General features: G+C 49.2%; 1 protein-coding gene across 2 annotated transcripts in view; it reads right to left on the reverse strand.

Moving 5' to 3' along the window:
* The window catches only part of ANKRD12 (ankyrin repeat domain 12), a 1,194,452-nt gene that overhangs the window by 187,896 nt on the left and 985,220 nt on the right, over positions 1-21,336 (reverse strand). For both annotated transcript variants that reach the window (XM_069613394.1, XM_069613393.1), the window contains one exon: positions 5,263-5,406. In XM_069613394.1, the coding sequence (XP_069469495.1) occupies positions 5,263-5,406 (144 nt within the window). The remainder of the gene's footprint in view (positions 1-5,262; positions 5,407-21,336) is intronic.

The raw sequence follows: 21,336 nt of genomic DNA on the forward strand, positions 1-21,336 counted from the left end.
AGGCATTGACCTCAGAGATCCCTCTGGTAGGCGCTGAGCCCTCAGCCAGACGGCCAGTAGTCGAAATGCCCTGGCTGACAGCCTCAGAGAGAGCTCTGGTAGGCTGGTAGCCATCGGCACCTGTGCCGGTAGCCGTGCTGGATCTAGCCGAGGGACGACTCTTGGAGGTGGCACTCAAGAATCCCTTACCCCCTGGGGTAGAAGAAGAGGACAAGCCTGATCGTGCTACCGAGGGCAACCTGGTAGGGCTCTTGAGCCCTTCAGCCTCAGAGCCGGTAGCCTTAGAGGCATTGGGCCTACCAGAACTGCGGAACCCCCGATCCGTGGGAACCCCAGGGAAGAAGTCTCCATGTTGTGGAGCCATGCTGAACAGAGGGCCTACCTTGTCGTGGCCAAATGTTCCGCTACCGTCCCCATGTTGGGGGACGCCCACAAGGATGGAGGAAAGGGGACGGGACGCATGAGCAAAAGGAAATATTGTTTGCAGTCTTTGTTGTGCAACGATGACAATATTTTAATAACCAACTTTATCCTCCCTTGTCCCTTACTTCATTAAACCAATAAAAATGGTGGCATGACATGAACCCATGGTTCATGCCAATCCTTTGTACAACCTTCAATCAATCAGAGTCCTCAACCCCTTTTATTCACAGTATTGAGAAACTTTAAAGCACACCCGGTTCATAAATTCTTCTCTCTCTTTGACATGTTCATGAAAGGGAAACCATAAAAACTTTCTGGTATGTTCCTCTTGCCAGAGCACATACCTTCTCCACTGCCAACAACCCCTAAATCTTGACCCACCAACAAGCCACCAGAGGACTCTCCGCCGTTTTCCACCCTTGGGCCAGTGTCATTCTTACCCAGGTCAGTAAATGTGATAAGGGTCGCTTATGTCTTTCGCGACCGCACCCAGCAGAAGTACCTTTGGGGTGTCCGGGAGCTGCACTCCCACTATGTCTTTGATATATGTCTCAATATCTCTTTCGAGAAGTACCAGGCTTTTGGACAAGACCACCACATGTGTCCCAGATCTCCCATTTTCCCGAAATTTCTCCAACATGGGGGGAGAACTGTGTTTTCATTTTGTTTAATCGTTGTGGAGTCAAGTACCACCTGTAGCATATTTTATAGGCCGATTCCTTGATGGTCGTACATCCACCAGATCTGTCCCCATTCTGTCTCCGTAATTATGGTTCCCAGGTCCCTTTCCCATCTATCCATGTATGTTAATACGTCATCCGGGAAAGCCCTGTCCAGCAGACGATAAAGCCATGAGACACCCTTTCATGTTATCCCCTTCCGCATTGTAATTTCCAATCCCAGTTGTGCCCTCGTACCTTCCTGCTTGACTACCCTCTACAAGATCCAGTGCTTTATCTGGATGTAACAGAACCTCTCGCACACTCACTTGATTTTGGTCTCTGCATTCTCCGAACAACAAGAGAACTCCCTCCTGATGGGAGGGCATGAAATATCCCGGATATACGAACCAACAATGTCAAGAGTGGGGAAAGAGCCGCTCCAACTGAGGCGGGACTGGGAGGAGGAAGCGGGAGAAACTATGCAGGACGGGCAATGGGAGAGAGCCCAAAGATAACACAAGAAGGTGTCTAGAAACGTGAGGCTGCAACAGATCCAACTATACGTTACCTAGAGAGCATATATGACCCCGCAAAGGATTGCAAAATTCGGAAACACAGAAGCACAAAAATGCCCCAAGTGTGGAGAGGTGGGGCAGGGATGATCCACATGTTCTGGGCGTGCCTGGAGGTGGGGAAATTCTGGGGGGAAATTAAGCACAAGCTATCTGAAAAGGGGATCAAATTAGAAGTGGAATCCATATGGATATGCATGTTGGGGGGATTCACCAGGCCACGTAACCTGAGACACGTATGTAAACTTAAGGACCTAGCATACATCCTGGCCAAAAGGAGAATTGCCATGAGCTGGAAAGCCGCCCATAGGCCCAGATTAGAGGTATGGTTGAAGGACCTCCTAAAATGGGCAGATGCCGAGACAGTGGTATGGTATGAGTCGGCTAACAGGGGGGAGGGTGAAGAAGTGGGACCACTGATAGAATGGAGACAAATGATAGCCTTGTTGCATGGGCCCACCCAGGGTAACCATAGTGATGGCGATACGCCCGAGTATGAGGAAGAGAATTAATCCTGGGCAATGAGAGCCAGAGGCATCGAGGGGGAGAACTCGAGTTTTAAGCAAGGGGAGGGGGAAGACAAAGGAGAAACACGCATTGTACGCTATGATGCCTGTAACCGAAAGGGCTTGGTCCCAGTACCCCAGGGTGCATTCAGTCACCTCTAACAGTGGACCCCCCCCCGCACGCCAGGCCGCATGTCTAACAAACTGCAGTGCCTACAGTGGGATGGACGTGGCTCCCTGCTCAATTCTGCACCAGCCCTTCTCATGTTCAGTCCCCAATCAATACAACATTGGGGCTCTCTGGGCCGCCATTACATATGTTATTTCAGGGACCCTCTTTCCCCCCCCCCCCCCAATCAGTGGTGATCTGAAGAGAACCATCCTAGGGACCTTCAGCCTTTTCCCATTCCAGATTAAGGAAAGAATCTCCTTCTGCGCTTTCACCATGTGGGCTGAGATCTTAATAGGGACGGAGCTCACTACATATAGCAATTGAGGCAGTAATGTCATTTTCACTGCTTTTATCCGGGTAAACCATGATAACTCCTGTGCATCCTACCTCTTAAGGTCTTCTGTCAACTGTTTCCATAACGGGGGTATATTTGCTTCATAAAGATCTTTATAATCCTCTGTCAGGATGGTACAACGTCCTTTCATCGCCTGCATTTTCATCCCCTGCCATTTTAATGTGCATATTACAACAAATATGCTCATCAAACTTATTAGGGGGGGGGGGGGGGGGTCGGGGTGGCAAAGGGAAGATAAGGGTTTGGGCGGGTAGGCAATAGCCAAAAATAAGTGTGGAGGGGATTTAGGGGGGACTCCACCCCAAAAAACAAAATAAACAATGAGCATTTTCGATGGAATGTGCACGTTAAAATGTCAGGGGATGAAATTGCAGGCGATGAAATGACATGGAACCATCAGGATAATCCCCAAGTATTCCATCTCCTTAGGTTCCCAAATCAGCGGGAATCTGTTACACAAACACTCTATCTCTTCTGGGACTTCTGAGTCTTCTGAAATGTTAAGAGCCTTTGATTTGAGTTATCACTCTCTGCAGTGTGCTTGTTGTGTTCCTCATAAATAGCATCACATCATCCGCGTATAACACGATCTTGTGTGTCTCACCTTTGCTGTTCACCCCCATTATATCCTGTACCTGTCCAAATAAAGCTGCAAGAGGTTCCATGGCCATAGCAAAATTTTACGGTGAAAACGGGCATCCCTGCCGCGTACCCCGTCGGATCTGCACCCAGGCGGAAAGTTGCCCATTAACGCCACACATTTCGTAGATGGGATTTGGAAATTGGCCATCACCATACGTGTAAACTCTGGTCTACAACCAAACGCAGCCAGTGTGTTTCAGAAACCCCCAATCTAGGATGTCAAAAGCCTCCCTGGCATCTACGGCTGCTACTGAGAATCTTTGCCCTGATCTAGTCCCCCAGTTAATAACATCTATATCCCGCCTAATACTGTCCTGTGTGTGCCAACCAAGATTGAACTCAGCCTGATCTGCATGGATTATTTTGGGTAAGACCCCCATCAATCTACCCGCTAACATTTTAGCGTATATCTTTTTGTACTGATTCTGTTGCCTGTAGTGGCCTTGAATAAGCTAAGCGAAGAGCGTTAACAATAGGATGGCTTGCTGGATTTCTATTTCTTCTAAGCAATACCGACTAACTTTAGTGCATCTGCCTCCCACTTCATTCTGAACACGTCCATGCCAGCATACACTCCCAATTGGATTGATCTCAAGAACGGTAGGCCCAAGACTTTCTGTGGTGCATATAATTTATTGGTTCTTATGTAATGTTATGTAATGGTTCATTTGTAATGTGCCTATACACGTGTGTGTCTCAAGGCGCAACAAGGCAAGGGGATGGGGGATGATCCTACTAGGCCTTGTACATTCGAATTGTACAAATGCAGGTATTTATAGCGCACTCAATGTTTATTTTTTGCGTGGATCTGGCATTCAAACCAGTGTTGCTCAGGGTGGTCTTGCTTTCAAGACCTGCGCGTTGCCACTGAGCTATCCTCCCTTAGTTTGAGCCACAGGATCATTCCGTAGATATACCATGGCAGTATCCATTGGCGGACAGCTCTGCCAATGTCATAGCCGCACCAATGACTTAATAATATGCAGTCTTGTTTTATGAGTTGCAAGAGTTCTTGCAGCTTATTGGATGGTATTTGGTGAGGTGATTCAACCACATATTTTAAACTCAAAATTATTTATTTGGGTTTTATGAATAGAATTATCAAGAGATGCAACATCACGCAGTCTATACTTTTGAAGAGCACAATGCCACCTCCTGGAACCACATTTAAGATTCAATTCCTTAAAGCAAATTAACTTCATTTGACAGGGACCAGTGATCATGGCGAGTAATAGGGTAAGCATCAATTGAGGAAGACAAAGCGTGCCTCCAACCACTGAGCAGAGCCACTGAAAAATAAATGATACACTGTGTGCTTCATCCTACCAGCCTCTTACTCCTTTGGCGTTGGTCTTGGCCTATATTAGGTGATGGTAAAGCACCACTCGGAACGCAAAACCCATTCAAAACATTGTTCTTTCCTATGCAGTAACAAAGATCTTTGAATGTGGAAGTTGTGGATTGAAGTGATACTTGAATCGAAACGGAATGTGATTACTGGCTAACAACAAAGGGTTCCTATGAAAAAAAGAAAAATGTGGCTTTCTGAGATCAGTAAATGGGCATACTCTGTGCAAAACAAAAGATATTTTGTAGAGCAATAGATACTTATAGTCTCCACTGGGGAGAGGATTCATAGATGCATTTCACTACAGACCAAATGTATCTGCTTTTGATATTCAGTATATTAAGACAACCCTAATTATAGTATAATTAGAATTAAAAAATTAGCAATGCCAAGAGAAAGAGGATGCTTCCTCAGAGATAAAACAAAAAACGCAATTCCTTGTTCGCATGTCCTAACACAGGTTAATAATCTGCTTTTTGCGCCAATTGTACTTTTACTTAAACACTTCTGCACAACAAAATGATGCAAATTACAATCATGAAATCTTCAAAAGTTTGGAGAAAGTTACCAGTTTGTTAATACCTGGGACTCTGGTGGCACGTTGTATACCTCTGCATCCAGCAAAACAGTGCAGGCACTAAATGGCAGCGACTGGTTAGCTAATGTTCTTGCAGCACGATAATGTACACGTAAAACCTCCTGTTCATTGGACACAATTAGCTTTTCCTACATTAACGAGATATTAAAATCAATATTATAGTCATTATAGTTAAAAGTGCATTACGATTTATAAACAATGTTGTATGTAAATGCAGTTGCATCCTGCCCAAGGAAAGAAAGGAAACTTCATATAGGATGGTTATTAAAGCGATGAAAATCAAGTTGAATGTTTTTTTTTTTACAAAATATTTTTATTGAAATATCGTATAATCATGAAATCATACAATACATTCATGTGGAAGAGTATTAGGAACAATCACAAGTAATCAACCCAGTGATATTTCATTTTCATCAGTATAAATTCATCAAACCATCTAATTCATCAATAACTGGTATCTTATGAGAGAGATTTAACTCAAGCTGAACACTTTAAAGCAGAGAGCGAACAAGAGAAGAAAGAAAAAAATAAAAAAGAAAAGAAACGGTCCATATTATCTACCAGCTAAAAACACAGTCTCAGGCTCTGAGAACCCCATCTTAATTCAGGGCCCCTCCTGGGTACTCCACAATGTCCATGTTAGAAGTCCATTGAGGTCTCAGAAGGTATTTAATCAGGCGAGGTTGAAAAAACATATGCTCCCTCTCGGCAACATGTTCTAGGAAAGGTCCCCAGATTCTTGAGAACTTGGCCGTCTTTCTTTCCAATGTGGCTGTTAACTTTTCCAAGCCCAGTAAGTCCCGTATATTAACCCACCAGTATGCGATATGGGGGCCTTCAATGTCTTTCCAGAATCTGGCACGAGTGAACCGGGCTGCCATAAGCAGATGAGTTATCAATTCCGCTCTGGGACCGGACTGCGGGTATGTCATCTGGGGTAGCTCCCAATACCATTATCAGCGGATCCATGGGGAGGAGAGTTCCACAAATGTCTTTGATCTTAGATCTAACCTCCAGCCAGAAAGACTGGATGGTTGGGCAATACCACCACAGATGGGGTAAATCCCCCCTTGTCCCACATCCGTGCCAGCAGGTATCGGGATAATCAGGGTTAATAGCATGGAGTTTCTGCAGGGAAAAGTACCAGCAAAAACAAATTATGAGCGCACACTCCTTCACGGAAGTACATCTAGAGACTTTGTGGGCTCTTCCCCATATCCTTTGCCAAGACTCCTGATCGATTTCCCTTCCCAGATCTCTTTCCCAGGCCAGCATATAGGGCATTTTCTCCTCTCCAGCGTCCTCCTCTAAAAGGCGGTAACATGTAGCCACCCTTCGGGTGAGTTGACCTTCCATCAACGTGAGCTCTAATCCTGTGGGGGATCTGGTGGCTGCTTTTTTTACACCTGGATTAGTTATCCAGTGGCGGAGCTGGATGTACCTAAACCTTTTGGTCTCTGGAAGATTGCATTTTGCTTTGCACTGTTTGAAGGTTAGAGGGGCGTTGTTCTCGTAAAGGTCACTTAGTCTAAGAGGTTTCTCTCTCGACCATAGAAGGAAAGAATTAGGCTGAAGCCCAGGAGCAAAAGCTGGGTTTTGTAATACAGGACACACTGGGCCTAGTCCCGGCACGAAACCTCTTTGAGCACAGGATCTATCCCATGCACGGAGTGTGGTTTTTGTGGAAGGGAGAAGGGATCCTCTGTGAATACGTGTTTCCCGAGGGAGAAAGGGCAGATGACTCAAGGGCGTCTCGGTGCAGTGTTGTTCGATATCCTGCCATCTATGGGGTTCTTTTGGGTGAGACCATCTCAGAATGGCAGCTAATTGGAAAGCACGGTAGTATCTAACAATCGAAGGGAGACTCCGCCCTCCTGTCAGGCAGTCGCGGGTCAAGAGCTTGCGTTGGATAGAGTTTTGCGCTTCCAAACAAAGCGACATATTTCCCTCTGAAGTCCCAAGAGATCTCGATCAGGGATCATTATGGGAAGTGCCTGGAATGCATATACAAGCCTGGGGAGTAAAGCCATTTCGATAGCGCTTATTCGCCCCAACCAAGATATTTCCTGAAGTGACCCTCTCCCTAGGGATTCTTTGGCTTCTTTTAATAGTGTGGGGACATTGGCTTTCAGCAGACCCACAAAGGTCGGAGTTAGCTGAATTCCTAGATACCTAATGGAGGTGTTCGTCCACTGGAGGGAGCAGAGACTCTGCAGGGATCTCAGGGTCTCAGAAGTTTCAGATAAGTTTAGCCCCATTGATTCGGCCATGTTTATTGTGAATCCCGAGAACTTCCCGAATTGAGCAAGGAGGTCCATGAGGGGGGAGTGAGGTTTGCGCTTCTTTAAAAAAAACAGAGGATGTCGTCTGCGTATAACGCGACTTTGTGACATTGATTCCCGGCTGTAAAGCCCTTAATCTTCGGATTAAGATGGATATGCTGTGCTAAGGGTTCAATAGCTAGGGCAAAAACTAACGGAGATAGGGGACACCCCTGCCTAGTCCCTTTACCCAGCAGAATTTGGGCCGACCAAAGTGAATTCATTCTAATTTGGGTTGAGGGAATCTGAAAGTTTGAAAGGATTAATTTGGAAAATTTCTGGCCAAATCCAAAACTCTTCAGCACTACAATCAAATAGTCCCAGGCCATGCTGTCAAATGCCCTATGGGCATCTAGGGATAAAAGGGACAACGGGCCCGGGATAGTGGAGGCGAGGGAAACCAGATCTACCGCCCTGCGGATATTATCGTGTGCCGAGCGCCCAAGGATAAATCCGGTCTGGTCTTTGTCTATGATAGCTGGGAGCACCTCACCTAAGCGCTGGCCTATAATTTTGCTAAACAGTTTAGCATCTGTGTTAAGTAGAGCTATAGGGCGGTATGAGGTACACTCTGTCAGGTCCTTCCCAGGTTTTAAGATTAGAGTAGTGGAGGAAGCTGCCATGGAACGAGTGAACGAACCCGTTTCCCACAAATGATTAAATATTTCCGTGAGGTGAGGTGTAAACTCGGGCGAGAATACTTTATAGAATTTGTTGGTAAAGCCATCTGGGCCTGGGGCTTTACCCAAGGGGAGGGGTCTTAATAGCCAATTCCACTTCTTGTGCGGTTATCAGGGTTTCCAATGACTCTCGCAAGGCTTGAGAGATTTGTGGGAGATTGCTCTAGCCAAGAAGTCTTTAGAGATCTGTGGATTCCCTAGGTGGGGGGCGGTTTGTTCAACAAAGAATTTCTCGACAATTTGGAGTTTGCCTTCCTCTGAATAGATACACTTCCCAGACTCGTCTCTCAGAGCATCTATTCTGTTTTGTCGGTTCTGCTTTTTTAATTTGGCAGCAAGGAGTTTATTTGCTTTATTCCCCTTCGACTAAAAATATTGTTTGGTGAGCAGCATTGAGTAAGCCGCCTTACCCATGTGATGTGCTTCTAGCGCACTCTTCGCTACTCGCATGTCTCTCAGGGACCGTCGGGAACCTTTTGTTTTATGTATCTCTTCGATCCTGCGAGCTTCCTCTTCTAAATGCGCTTGCAGTGCCTTCCTGGCCCTCCCTCTCTGCACTGCCTGGTCAATCAGATGACCCCTGATTACCGCCTTGGCTTCATCCCAGAGTGTCCCCAAGTTCACGTCTTGCGTTTTATTCTCACGGAAATAGGAGTCTAAGGTTTCCCTTATGTGTGTGCGGACTAATGGATCTTCAAGTAAAAAATCATTCAGCCTCCAGGGGGGCTTCCGAGGCGGTATCTCGTGAAATGATGAAAACGTGAGTCTCACAGGTGCATGGTCAGAGAGAGCCTCTGGCAGAATCTCCACTGCCCCCACCAGTGGGACCAGGGACACGGTAACAAGAAACATATCTAACCTAGAGAAACCCCCATGTACCGCCGAAAAATAAGTGTAATCCCGCTCATTTTGATGACAATAGCGCCAGATCTCAATAAGGGAGTGATCACGCAGTAAAGTAGTAAGTGCCCGAAAGTTGTTCTTATCTGCCAAAGATGGGGGTAGGGTTTTATCTATGAGAGGATTTATAACAGCGTTGAAATCTCCCCCAGGAGGATTTCCCCATCCGCATGGTCAAATAGGGCTTTGGATAGCTTTGCTAAAAATATATCTTGTTTAACGTTTGGACCATATATTGAGACCAGTGTAACTTTGCGCCCGTCCAATAGCCCCACAACCAACAGGAACCTCCCCTCTTCGTCTCAGACCACCTCCAGAGTCCTAAACCGAGTACCTTTGCGAACCAGGATGGCGATACCTCGTTTTTTGAGCCCACTGGAAGCAAATAATGTTGTAGGGTAAAGTTTATTATTAAGACGTGGTTCATGCGCAGGACATAAGTGGGTCTCTTGCAGAAATAGAATCGTCGTCTGCAATTTAGCCAATCTATGAAAAAGCGCTTTGCGTATTAAGGGAGAATTTAAACCTTGCACGTTCATTGTGACACATGTAATGTACAGCGGCGCCATCCCTGGTTCGGCCCGGTCCCCTTGCCCCGTGCTAGAGCAATCGGTCGCACCAATTACATCTCTTTGTGGCTTATAATCCATCTTGGGGAGACCCAACAATCTGCCAGTACCTCTAATAACGCGGGGCAGGACATATGAAACTTATGATAAATAAGGTCATGGAACCGGTTTATCAGGATCATACGGGGAAAGGAAACAGATGAAAAAACAAGAAAGAAATACAGCACAGATAAATAAAAATAACAAATTAGAGTAGGTAACCATCCTAAGAATCTGGACCTATTTAAGACCCGAGTTAATTTTCCCCAATTAATAAACATGTTGGGCGCAATCCGCACAGGCGCCCGAAACTGCAAATTGAACTGAATTTTAATTGCCTTAATCTAACCGCACTTAAACATCAGGCATTTCGGGAATGCAGGCGGAGACTGGCCAACAAACCGAACCAGGAGGCAAAACTACCAAACAGAGAGGGGTGCGCGGTTGCGCCGAAGTAAGATGGCCGCCTAACCGTATTGCTCCGGACTGGCAGAGCGAAAGATCCTCCCGTTTTCCCCTTCTACGCTGCTTCCATCCTGCAGCGCTACTGGCGAGACTCCGTGAACACCCCCGCCGTCCCCCTGCGAAGTTCCGGCGCTGAACGCGCCCTCGGAGGCCAACTACAACCCTTTTAGCGGCCGGCGGCTGCGGCTGCTCGCTCTCCCCTCCCCGCGGCTCCTGAGACCACGGCCCGCTCTTCTACCTGTGAGCGCGGCATTGCGGGCCGTGGTGGGGGAGAGGCGCCGAGCCTGCAAGGCGCGCCGGGCCGCTGTGGCTGGCAAGGTTTTTCCCCCATCGCATCTCATCATCCGGCAGAGGACTGCCTTTGATCCGCCGACCCACCTGCTCCGCCCACGGCTCCTTTCATCGGCGGCGCCTGCAGCCTCGGATACCCCAGCAGACGCTTCTCCTGTCCTGGGACTGTCTCTCCTGCTTGACCTCCCCGCCTGCCGCTCCTCTGCACGCCCACGACTCCTGTTGTGCATCGAGGTAGGGAGTGTGAGGAGACGGGTGTGCCCGGCTCCGGCGGTCCCTGTGGCCGCCCCATCCACCGCCCGCTGGCCTAGCGGAGCACCATCCTTTTCCCCCGGAGTTGCGGCGGCATCCCAGCTGATCCGCTGTGCGCGGTCCGACACGGCTGCAGGGCCTGGTACTGGGGCTGCTCCCCCCGCCCTACCGTGCCGTGCCTATCCACGCGGCACCCTTTGTTCTCCCCTACCCCCCTGGATGCTGAGTGCCCCCCAAAAAACACAGTTTAACCGGATCCCAACCCTTTCTGAGCTACCTACAGGGAAATACCCTGCTCCTAGACCACAGACAATTGGCCCCTCTCTCCTTGCAACCGCGCTGATGCGCGCCTGAGCTGGTCTGGTGACCCTCGCCGTCACTTGCTATCTACCATCTGGGTGAGTTCCCCGGTGCATCCGGGCCCACACTGGCAGCCTACCGTTAACACCCTGCTGAACACCCCATCCTCCTGCTTCAGGAACATTGCCTTTCCAATACATAATTGGATCCTGATCCTTGCTGGGTGACCCACGGCGGAATACCCTGCTTCAGCTCCTCTCCTATACTACGGACAATTGACTCTTTTTTCCTCATAACTGCGCTGGGGCGCACCTGTGCTGATCTGGTGACCCTCGCCACCCACCTTGCCATCTACCATCGGGCGACCTTCCAGGAGCACTCTGGCCCACACGGGCAACCTACCAATAATACCCTGTTGAACACCTTATCCCCCGGCTTCAGGGACACAGCCTCCCCGCCTTCCTAATGTGTTGCAAATACACTGAGCCACTAACCTGTGTCCCTTCACTGATTTTAAATACGGAATAGTGAAACTTGCAGTGCTACCTCCACGCAGTGCTATTTCTTCCTACACTACAGCACTATTGCAAGGATCCGGTGCCATCGCCACATCTGGACCCCCTTTGACCCTGTGGATGTACCTTTGGCGCTGTGTGCCTGGGTGGAACCTCACTGGCGCTGCCTCCTGCATCCCTACCTGCTGTCCTTGCCTCACCCCCCCCCCCCCCCGGGGCGTCCGCTGAGTGGCGCTTGGAGGCCAGCCCACTGCATCCTAATAGAGCCCTGGGTGCCGAGGGCGACCTGCCACCATGACTAAGGGAGCCGGGGCTGGCAAGAAGCAAAGCTCAATGAATATGTTTGCGAAGACGCCCTCCAAGTCACTGATCGACCCTCTGGAGGAGTCACCGACCACCACAGCATCTTCAACCCCTGATGACTCACAGAAAATGCTGGAGTACATGCGCGAGGGCTTCACTGCCCTACACACTAAATTAGACGACATGAATGGTACCATCTCATCCATAAAGGCCCATATCGAAAGAACCGACGGTAGAGTGGCCCAGGTCGAGACGAGGGTTGGTATCGTGGAGGACGACCTGGGTTCCTTACGCGCCGCAGTGACCACTCTAACCAACCAGGCCTCGATGGTCGAAAAGAAAAATGACGACCTCGAATCCCGTTCAAGGCGTAATAACCTCCGCATTGTCGGCATACCAGAGGACAACATCAGAGAGCCCATGGAGGACTACGTGGAGCGCACCCTTCTAACACTCCTTGATAGCCCCAAGCTCTCGGCACAGTTTGCAGTGGAAAGAGCTCATCGCTCCCTAACCGCGAAGCCCAGGCCGGGTGCCCCACCCCGTCCCATCATAGCCAGAATCCTAAATTTCCGTGACCGTGATGCCTTGCTCTGTGCAGCCAGATCCAAGGGAGAGTTACATCTCGGGGCGGCGAGGATACACCGGTACCCGGATTACTCAGTAGCTGTGCAAGAAGAACGTAAGACCTTCCTGGCGGTCAAAAGGAGACTTCAAGATTTAGGAGTCAAGTACTCCATGCTCTTCCCTGCTAAACTAAAGATTGAACACTCCAATCAGACATTCTTCTTCACCATCCCGGAAGAGGCCTCGAAATTTGAGCATGGTTAACACAAATTTCATATGTCTCAATGATTGTTGCCATTCCTAAGCCACGCGTGGGACCGCCATGGTGCTTCCCCCTCCACGATGGCCACTTGTTTACTGAAGTTCATTAGTTTGGTTCCTAAACGCCAGGGCGTTTCCTCCCCCGCTGTGGCCACTATATATCGGAATTTATTGTTGATCATTCCTCCAATGTCGCCCCATTATCTGTCTGTGTAGGTGATTCCTCGCCTCTTCTGTTGCACCGTGAACTGCAATATATCCTACTATGCAGCATGACTCTCCTTACGCTCTTCCCAGTCCGGCGTGCCATCGCCCGGCTGCCAACAGACCCCCAGGCGTTGATGCCAGAAAGTTCATTATTGTTTTGGTTTTGTTTGGGTTTCGTCCCTCTGATTGGGGGAGGGAACAGTATGGTTTTAAAAAGTCTTGACAGCCTCCAGAGGCGCCGCAGGCATCACGCTTAACCAACTCATACATGCAGTGAGACAGCCACATACACCTAGGGCACACGCCTTTCATCTAACTAGAATTCACTTTTACTTACTCCACCATCACCCCCTCAAATATGGCTGATACTACCCTGACCTTTATGAGCTGGAATGTCAGAGGTTTAGGCAACTATAAAAAGATGAGACAGATCCAGCTCCACGCCCAACGCCACGGAGTAAAGATCCTATGCTTACAGGAAACTCACGCTCGCTCGGAGCAATGTGAACAGTTTGCCAAGCAATGGGGCCCCCAGAGGTATTACACTAATTACTCCACTCGGAGCCGAGGCACCCTTACCCTAATACATAAAAGTCTTAAGTTCACATGTCAGCACTTCCACATAGATCCACTTGGACGGTTTGTGCTCATCACTGGTATATTACAGCAACAGGAGATAGCCATCCTGAACATATATGGTCCCAACGTCGACGATCCTGACTTCTACCTTCACCTGGCCACTCTACTTGAGAGCTACCCCCTGATTCCTATCCTATGAGGCGGGGACTTCAATACGATATTAGATGTCACCCTGGATAGGTCGGGTTCTCAACCTCGGCAACTGTCCAGGGCAGAATACTCTATCTTGACCTCGCTCCCCCGCCTGGCACTGGTGGACGCTTGGCGTCTGGTGTATCCCAAAGACCGCACATACTCCTTTTACTACTCAGTGCATGATTCCCATTCTAGAATTGATAGATGGCTTGTCACAGAAATACTGATTAGATGCATAACTCACTTAGCCATTCTCCCTAGGACATTATCAGACCACTCACCTGTTCTTATATCCCTGAACTGGGGATTAGACGCCAACAAAAAAAGACAGTGGAGGATGAGTCCTTATGCGCTCCATGACCAGGTTTTTGCCTCTGAGCTTGAATCCTCCATCGAGGAATATTTTGAGATTAACACTAATTCTGTCTCAACACAAGCAGTGCTCTGGGAAGCCTTCAAAGCACACACTAGGGGGGTCGCCATCTCCCAAGAGCAGTGGCATCCTGAAAGTCATCCACGCCGACATCGCTACCAGCGAATCAGCCCGATCAGTCTATGAATCCCAATACGCTGGGGATCACTCCCCTGCTACCCTAGCGATGCTGGGCTCTAAGCTGCACAAGTTCTGTGACCTTGCCAACCGTGAGGTGAGGTTCCTGGACTCCCCTCGGGCGGCAAGGAAATATGGCAAAGGTGAGCGGCCCGGGAGAATGTTAGCTAGACTGCTGCGCCGCGAATTCAGTGCCCCCAACATACCGGCCATTGCTAGACCGGATGGCACACTCGCCACCTCCCCCCAAGACATCAATTCGGAATTCCTCTCATTCTACACCACCCTGTACTCGGAGGCTGACAGCTCCCAGATCTCCGAAATTGATTCCTTTTTAGAGAACCTCCCTTTATCAGTTCTGTCAACCGACGCCAGCGCCTCCCTTCACCCTAGAAGAAATTGTGGAGGACATCGAGTCACTGGCATCCGGGAAGGCTCCTGGCCCAGATGGGCTACCGATGGACTTCTACAAACTATACAAGGCCCAACTAGCGCCGCACCTACTGACCCTATGGGAGGATTCGTGCAACAATGGTATACTTCCGCCATCCCTCCGGGAGGCACTGATTACAGTGCTCCTTAAACCTGGTAAAACCCCTACGCAGTGCAGCTCATACCGACCCCTCTCACTGATTAATAGCGATATTAAAATATTCGCCAAACTACTTGCCAACCGCCTAGCCCCATACATGTCCCACATTATTCACCCAGACCAGGCCGGATTTGTTCCCGGTAGGTCCACTTCCCTAAATTTAAGGAGGTTCTTCAATGTAGTCAACAGAATAGACCCGGCCACACAAGCAGTGGCAGCTACATTGGATATGCAGAAGGCATTCGACTCAGTCTCATGGAAATATCTGTGGTGTGTTCTTGAGAAATGCAAATTCGGCCCCAACTTCCGCACCTGGATAAAGCTTCTTGACACTGCCCCGTCAGCCAAGGTCCGCACAGAGGACAGATGCTCTTCCCCCTTCAAGATATCTAGAGGTACACACCAATGGTGCCCCTTTTCTCCACTCATCTTTGCTATAGCCATGGAGCCCTTCGCTGATATGATTCGGCAATCACACTCACACAGGGGGTTGCGCACATCTGGCCAGACCGACATAGTCTCCCTCTACGCTGACGATGCCCTGTTGTATGTTCGATCCCCTGAAATCAACCTACTCCCTATACTGACAGATGTGGCTCGATTTGGGAACATATCTGGTTTGAAGGTTAACTGCTCCAAGTCTACATTATTTCCACTCACAGACTTGACACAACCCGCCCCGATATACATGGGTACAACTGGTCTCCTTCCAGCTTCACCTACCTTGGGGTGGTGGTCTCCCGGCACGCGTCACAACTGCGTAATGATAACTATCAGAATTACCTAATTAACCTCGAAGCTAAAACCTCCAGCTGGACTAAACTTCCCCTCTCTCTGGCAGGTAGAGTTGGAATACTCAAAATGATTGTATTACCTCAATTACTGTACCAATTCACCAATCTGCCTCTGTGGCCCGGGGATATTTGTTTCCAAACACTGCGCAGCGTATGTAACACCTTTCTCTGGCACTCTGGGCCCGTCCGCCTCAAATTATCCACACTGACTGCCCCTAAGGCGTTGGGCGGATTCAGCGCACCCGACTTTATCAGGTACTGGGTGGTAGCCCAATCACAGTTTGCTGCATACTGGTTCAATACGACTGACTGCCCCCCACATGTTCGCCTCGAGAAGCTATCCGCCTGTGACCGTGTGATCGGATCCCTGGTCCTCCAAACAATCCCTCCTGACGTAAACTCTGCGAATCCTGTAGCCAGCACATCCTTGGCTCTAACCAAACTCTGGTCCATGGTCCACGCACCTCACCCATTCCACGGTGATTTGCCACTGTGGAACTTCTTCCCCGATGTTCCACACATTCCACTTTCAGTGGTCACTCGCTGGGCCGATGCTGGCTTCCTGACGCTACGCGATGCCTTTGAACAGGGAAACTTTATTGAATGGTCTGACCTTCCTCCATCACTCAGGCGCCGACCCTCAGTGTGGTTGCAGTACTCTTAACTCCGCGAACATCTTAAAGCCAGGTATGCAGACTTCCCCGCCTTGCCCCCTGATGAACCTATAGTGGAGGAGCTCTGCTCCTATCTCTCCTTCAGAGGCAAGGTGTCGAGGCTCTACTCCTTATTCCAGACTAGAGCGGCCCCCCACTTCACCGAGCTGAGACGCAGATGGGAGGAGGACCTTGGTACTGAGATCACCGATGAGAGGTGGTCTCGGATGTGCACTCGTACCCACGAGGTCTCCTACAACACTAAATTTAAACTCATCCAGTTCAAGATCCTACACAGGTATCATCATACACCTATGAGACTCCATCGCATGTTCAACGCCACCCCTCCCTCCTGTCCCAAGTGTGGTGCGGATCAAGCTTCCTATATACACATGTTGTGGCACTGTCCCCGGCTGACCCAATTTTGGCTAGACATCTGCTCTACGTTGTCTGACATCCTGGAGCACTTGTTCACCCCCACTGCACTGCTTGTTCCATGACCTCCCTTAGTTACCCCGTGATTCTAAGAAATTAGCGGGCCTCTGCATGCTTCTGGCAGTTCGCTGTATATTACTTTGCTGGCTCCGCCCTAGAGCCCCTACCTATACACAATGGCTCAGATCGGTCACATGGGCTCACGAAACTGAGCAGTCCTGGAACGCGACGCAGCATCCACACTCTAGGCCGAGAGATATCTGGCCGAGATTTCGAGACTATATCGCTGCCATGGCCTCACCACCAACTTTCCCCTCTACTTCCTCAGGCGGCTCCCCTTAGATGGTGCCCCTATTTTTTGGTGTTTGTATCAACATGTTGTATGCTCTCCGTTAATTAATATACTTCTTTCCACTCAATATGTGCTGTTTATCATTTGCATTGATTGCTCTTAGCGCTGGTGCCATGTGGCTCCCTCTGTTTCATTTGTTGTGCTGTCAAGTCAAATAAAAAGATTAAAAAAAATAAAAAAACGACCAACAGAGCTCTCAAGTATGTCCAGCCCAAGAGGGGGTCCCCCACAGGAGGAGTCCCGGGCTAGCCTCCAAAGGAGAACGTGAGGGGTAAAACCCCTCTATTCGCCCTCTGTCTCTGCGGAAATCTCATCAGGGATCCGATCCTCCACGCTCTCCATGGCTCCCCCTTCCTGTTGAGGAGTTGGTTCCAAACGGCGCCAGCCACGGGGTCTGCTCCGCTTATCTCTTGGCGAGGGGGCAAAAGTTAATTCAGTCAAGGCCTGAGAGCAGGAGTCTGTAGAGTTTGACCCGGCTGATCCCGCCATCAAGGCACTGGCCTCCTCCTCCGATGAGATCACGTGATGTTGATTCTGGAAGTCAAAAAGTAATTTACAGGGATATCCCCAGCGATAACAGATCTGCTTAGATCTCAGCCAAGCCGTTAGGTTGCGCAGCCATCTTCTGTTAGCAAGTGTGTATGGAGAGAGATCCTGAAAGAGCTGGAGTGTCGCGCCTCTGAATTATACTATGGAGGAGCCCCTGGCAGCCGCCATAATCTTTTCCTTCTGTAGAGAAAAGTGCACATGAGTGAGGACGTCCGGGAGAAGGTTTCTTTTAAGTTGAGTGGCGGAGTAGACACGATGAGTTCTGTCTAACAGAAGTTCCTCTGATGAAGAGATATTCAAAATGGATCTAAACGGCGCCTCTACGTAGTCAGGCAGCTCCTGATCAGAGACATGCCGGGGAACACCCCTAAGACGGACATCGTTTCTTCTTGACCTATTTTCAAGGTCCTCTTGTTTTGCCCAGACCTCCTCCAGGTGATCCTCAATAGACCTCACTCTTTCGGTCAACACCTTGACCTCGTGTGTGTGCTCACATGCCACATTTTCCAGCTCGTTAATCCTAGTTTCCAATGAGTAAGGTGTGTTGTCAGGTCTGCTAGCGAGCGGGCCAAAGAGTCTTTGGAGGTTTTAATTTCCGATTTGATTTCTACTGTGATTTCTTGCTTGAAGGATCTAAACATTGCTTCGAAATCCTCTCTGGAGTGAGCCATATTCAGATATTGACCAAAGGGTGGAGGTGAGTGTATTTCTGCTACAACGGTGCGTGAGCAGGGCAAGGGTGCCGTCTGCGGTGTCAGAAAAGCTTGAATACCCTGTGTTCTCCGTTTAGCCGCTGTTTTAGGCATTGCCAGGGCATACACCGGTTGACTGTCCCTTCAATTGTGGCAGAGGGTTATCCACATCGGGAGTGGGGAGGCAAGCTTCTTCACGTCGGGACCGAGGATGGGACCACCTACCCGAGGCACAGGTCTCAGCAGAATGTCTCTCAACCAAAACCTGTCTCTCCCAGGGCTGCGCCAAGGTTTGAAGCGTTATCACTCACGATCTGTTCACTCTCAAGCTGTCTCAGTCCCCAACTCCCCCTTCCACCCACACAGTCAATCCACTTGAGTGTTGTAAAATTCCTCCCTTCAGGCCAGTCCTCTCACCTTTCACCAGGTTTTGCTAGTTTTTCCTCCGTGGCTGGGGCACTATCACAACCCAGGCAGGCGAGCCGGGCTCCACATGCAGGCGGGGGTCTCCACTCCGCCCATCACAAAACGCGCGAGGCTGCCGCCGGCGTCAAATGCACAGCGGGCTCAGGGGATGTGCTCTGGCGCCCCGGACTCATCAAAAAAGCTGTTCCTCTGGAGCGCGGTGACAGACGCTCTGCTCAGGCATCCAGCACTGGAAGCTCTTCAGGAGTACAGGGGGAGGGAGCGAGTACACCAGCAGCAGAAGGCAAGCCCCGAGGGACTCTGCCAAGCCACGCGCCCAGAGCCCCCGGAGCTCCCACTGGCCGCAGCCCCTCTCCTCCGAGTCTCCCCTCCCCTCCGGCGAGGTCTCCCTCTTCTCAGCAGGCGACGCGGTCCTCTGCACCGGAGGGTACAGCAGGCCACTCATGCAATCATGAGAGGGGGACTTCCAACTGGCGCAGGACGAAACTCTCGGTTGGCGCCATTTTCACCGCTCGTCCCCGGGAGGATCTCAGATAGAAATGCCGGCCCCCACGGCGGTCAGGTTTCTCAGCTCTCTCTCCAAGGGTGCCGCGTTGGGTCGTATCATCGTAGGGCAAGAATCAGCCAAAAATTATGGTGTTAGGGCATATATAAAATGAATATTTGGGCACCTGCATAGGGAGCTCATAGCAGGCACGTCAGCATGGCGTGTCGCTCAGTCACGCCCCCCCAAGTTGAATATTTGTACTGTTGAACAGTTTTGTACAATTACAATAGTTGAATTTGCTGCTACCCTCTTTTATGGTTTGTTACTAATAACAGCTTCTGAAAAGCATTTAAACTATTTGTTAACGTACTCTCAATTCTCAATATGCTTTGAGAACTTTAACTTCTCTTTTGAATAGCTTTGACATTATTTTCTCCATAAGTCACACTATATAAATAGACAATTCAATGCTTTATCTTTATTAATTCTTTATCAGGGAATGCGTGAATAATTACCACTGCAAGTGAAAGTTTGTTTTATAAATTTCATCAATGCTACCCATGAGACACAGGAGACACATTGTCCTACCATGTTAAACGCTACGACTACCCAAACAAATGACCACAGGTGACAATTTTCTAACTATGAGATGTCAAATTAGGTCTTAGATAACCAACATCTCATAATGCAACAGCAGCAAAGCTTTAACAGTTGATAGTTAATTTCAGAGAATCCCTTTGTAGGACCTCACTTTTAATTAAGCACACACAAAAAAAGAACATGGTTGCTTACCTAAACCTGTAGATCTGCAGGCAATGTAGTTTAAGCAGGTTTTCATTTCTCAATTGGTCAAATCGGACTGAAAAGGTAGTAAAACATGTTCCCGATGTAATGCTTCAAAGTCATTACAGCAAATCACATGTGCCACAGCATTATCAGGCAAACACAATGCATTTCTAATGTTAATATAATTTCCACACTAGAGCTTTGCATGTGCTCCAATGTTGGTCTCGGAACTGTTGCCATAAACCAAAACATAGCAGGACCTGAAATCCTCAACATCTGGTGATTGGGAGCTAAAATGCAGCTCTTGGGACACTGTGTAAGCAGGAGCTATCTCCCGTGAACAAGGAGCAAATACAGTGTACCTCAAATCTGTCCATTGTATATGACCCATTATGCTAAAAGGTCTCTAGATGTGTCTTAATGCTCCTTTACAACACACTCCCAAATACATAGAGGCAGGTGAGCCAGGTCAGGCTTGATGTAGCCGGCTGGAGTTAAGTTGTTGACTCAAGTCTGACTCAAGTTTCAAACCAATGGGCCAGAAAACGCGAGTCGAGACCCGCCTCCTTGCCCCCAAAAACAAACATTTAAAATGTGGCCACCCTCTTCAATTTATATACTTCAGACTTTGAAGAAAATATGAGAAATCCTGCAACTAATCCCCCTAAACTTAATGCGGAACAATTGCCATTAATGTGTACACCAATGACATTGGGCCTCATTACAAGTGCTCCAGTCCGACATTAACGCTGCCGGTATAACCATACCGGCACCGTTTCCGCGTCCGCCTAATCATGACCTGTGAACCCGGAAATAGCACCACCACCAACCGCCACTGCGGAGTTAAAGCTCCCGTAAACTCCGCCTGCACGGAAACCCCTCCGTTGCCGGCAATACGAAACACCGCGAGCATCACAAGTAGCGCGGACATGGAAACACCGACAACAAAATGGCGGTAAAACCGTGATCACGGTGGTGGTACCGCCGCCGCAGTGAACATGATGTTAAACTGTGCCTGGTGTCCTGAATCAGGCCACAGGTGCACCAAATCAGCCCAGCTGGACCCAGCAGGCCACTGGGAGCGTACAAAAGAGCCACACCCAGCCCAACTCAAAACAGAACCATGCAGGCAGCAGCTCTAGTAGCATTGGGACTGAGCCTACTCAACCAACAGGCAGCACTGCACATGATGGCAGTAATGTTGCAGAGGAGGAGGCGGAGGCGTAGGCGGCAACCCGCTAACCTTGTACCCATGGCAAACCCCATTGTCCAGCCAGCAGCACCCCGCAGGCAGCCTG

Source organism: Ambystoma mexicanum, chromosome 5p (assembly GCF_040938575.1).
Source record: "Ambystoma mexicanum isolate Mex_15411 chromosome 5p, UKY_AmexF1_1, whole genome shotgun sequence".
Lineage (NCBI taxonomy): Eukaryota > Metazoa > Chordata > Amphibia > Caudata > Ambystomatidae > Ambystoma > Ambystoma mexicanum.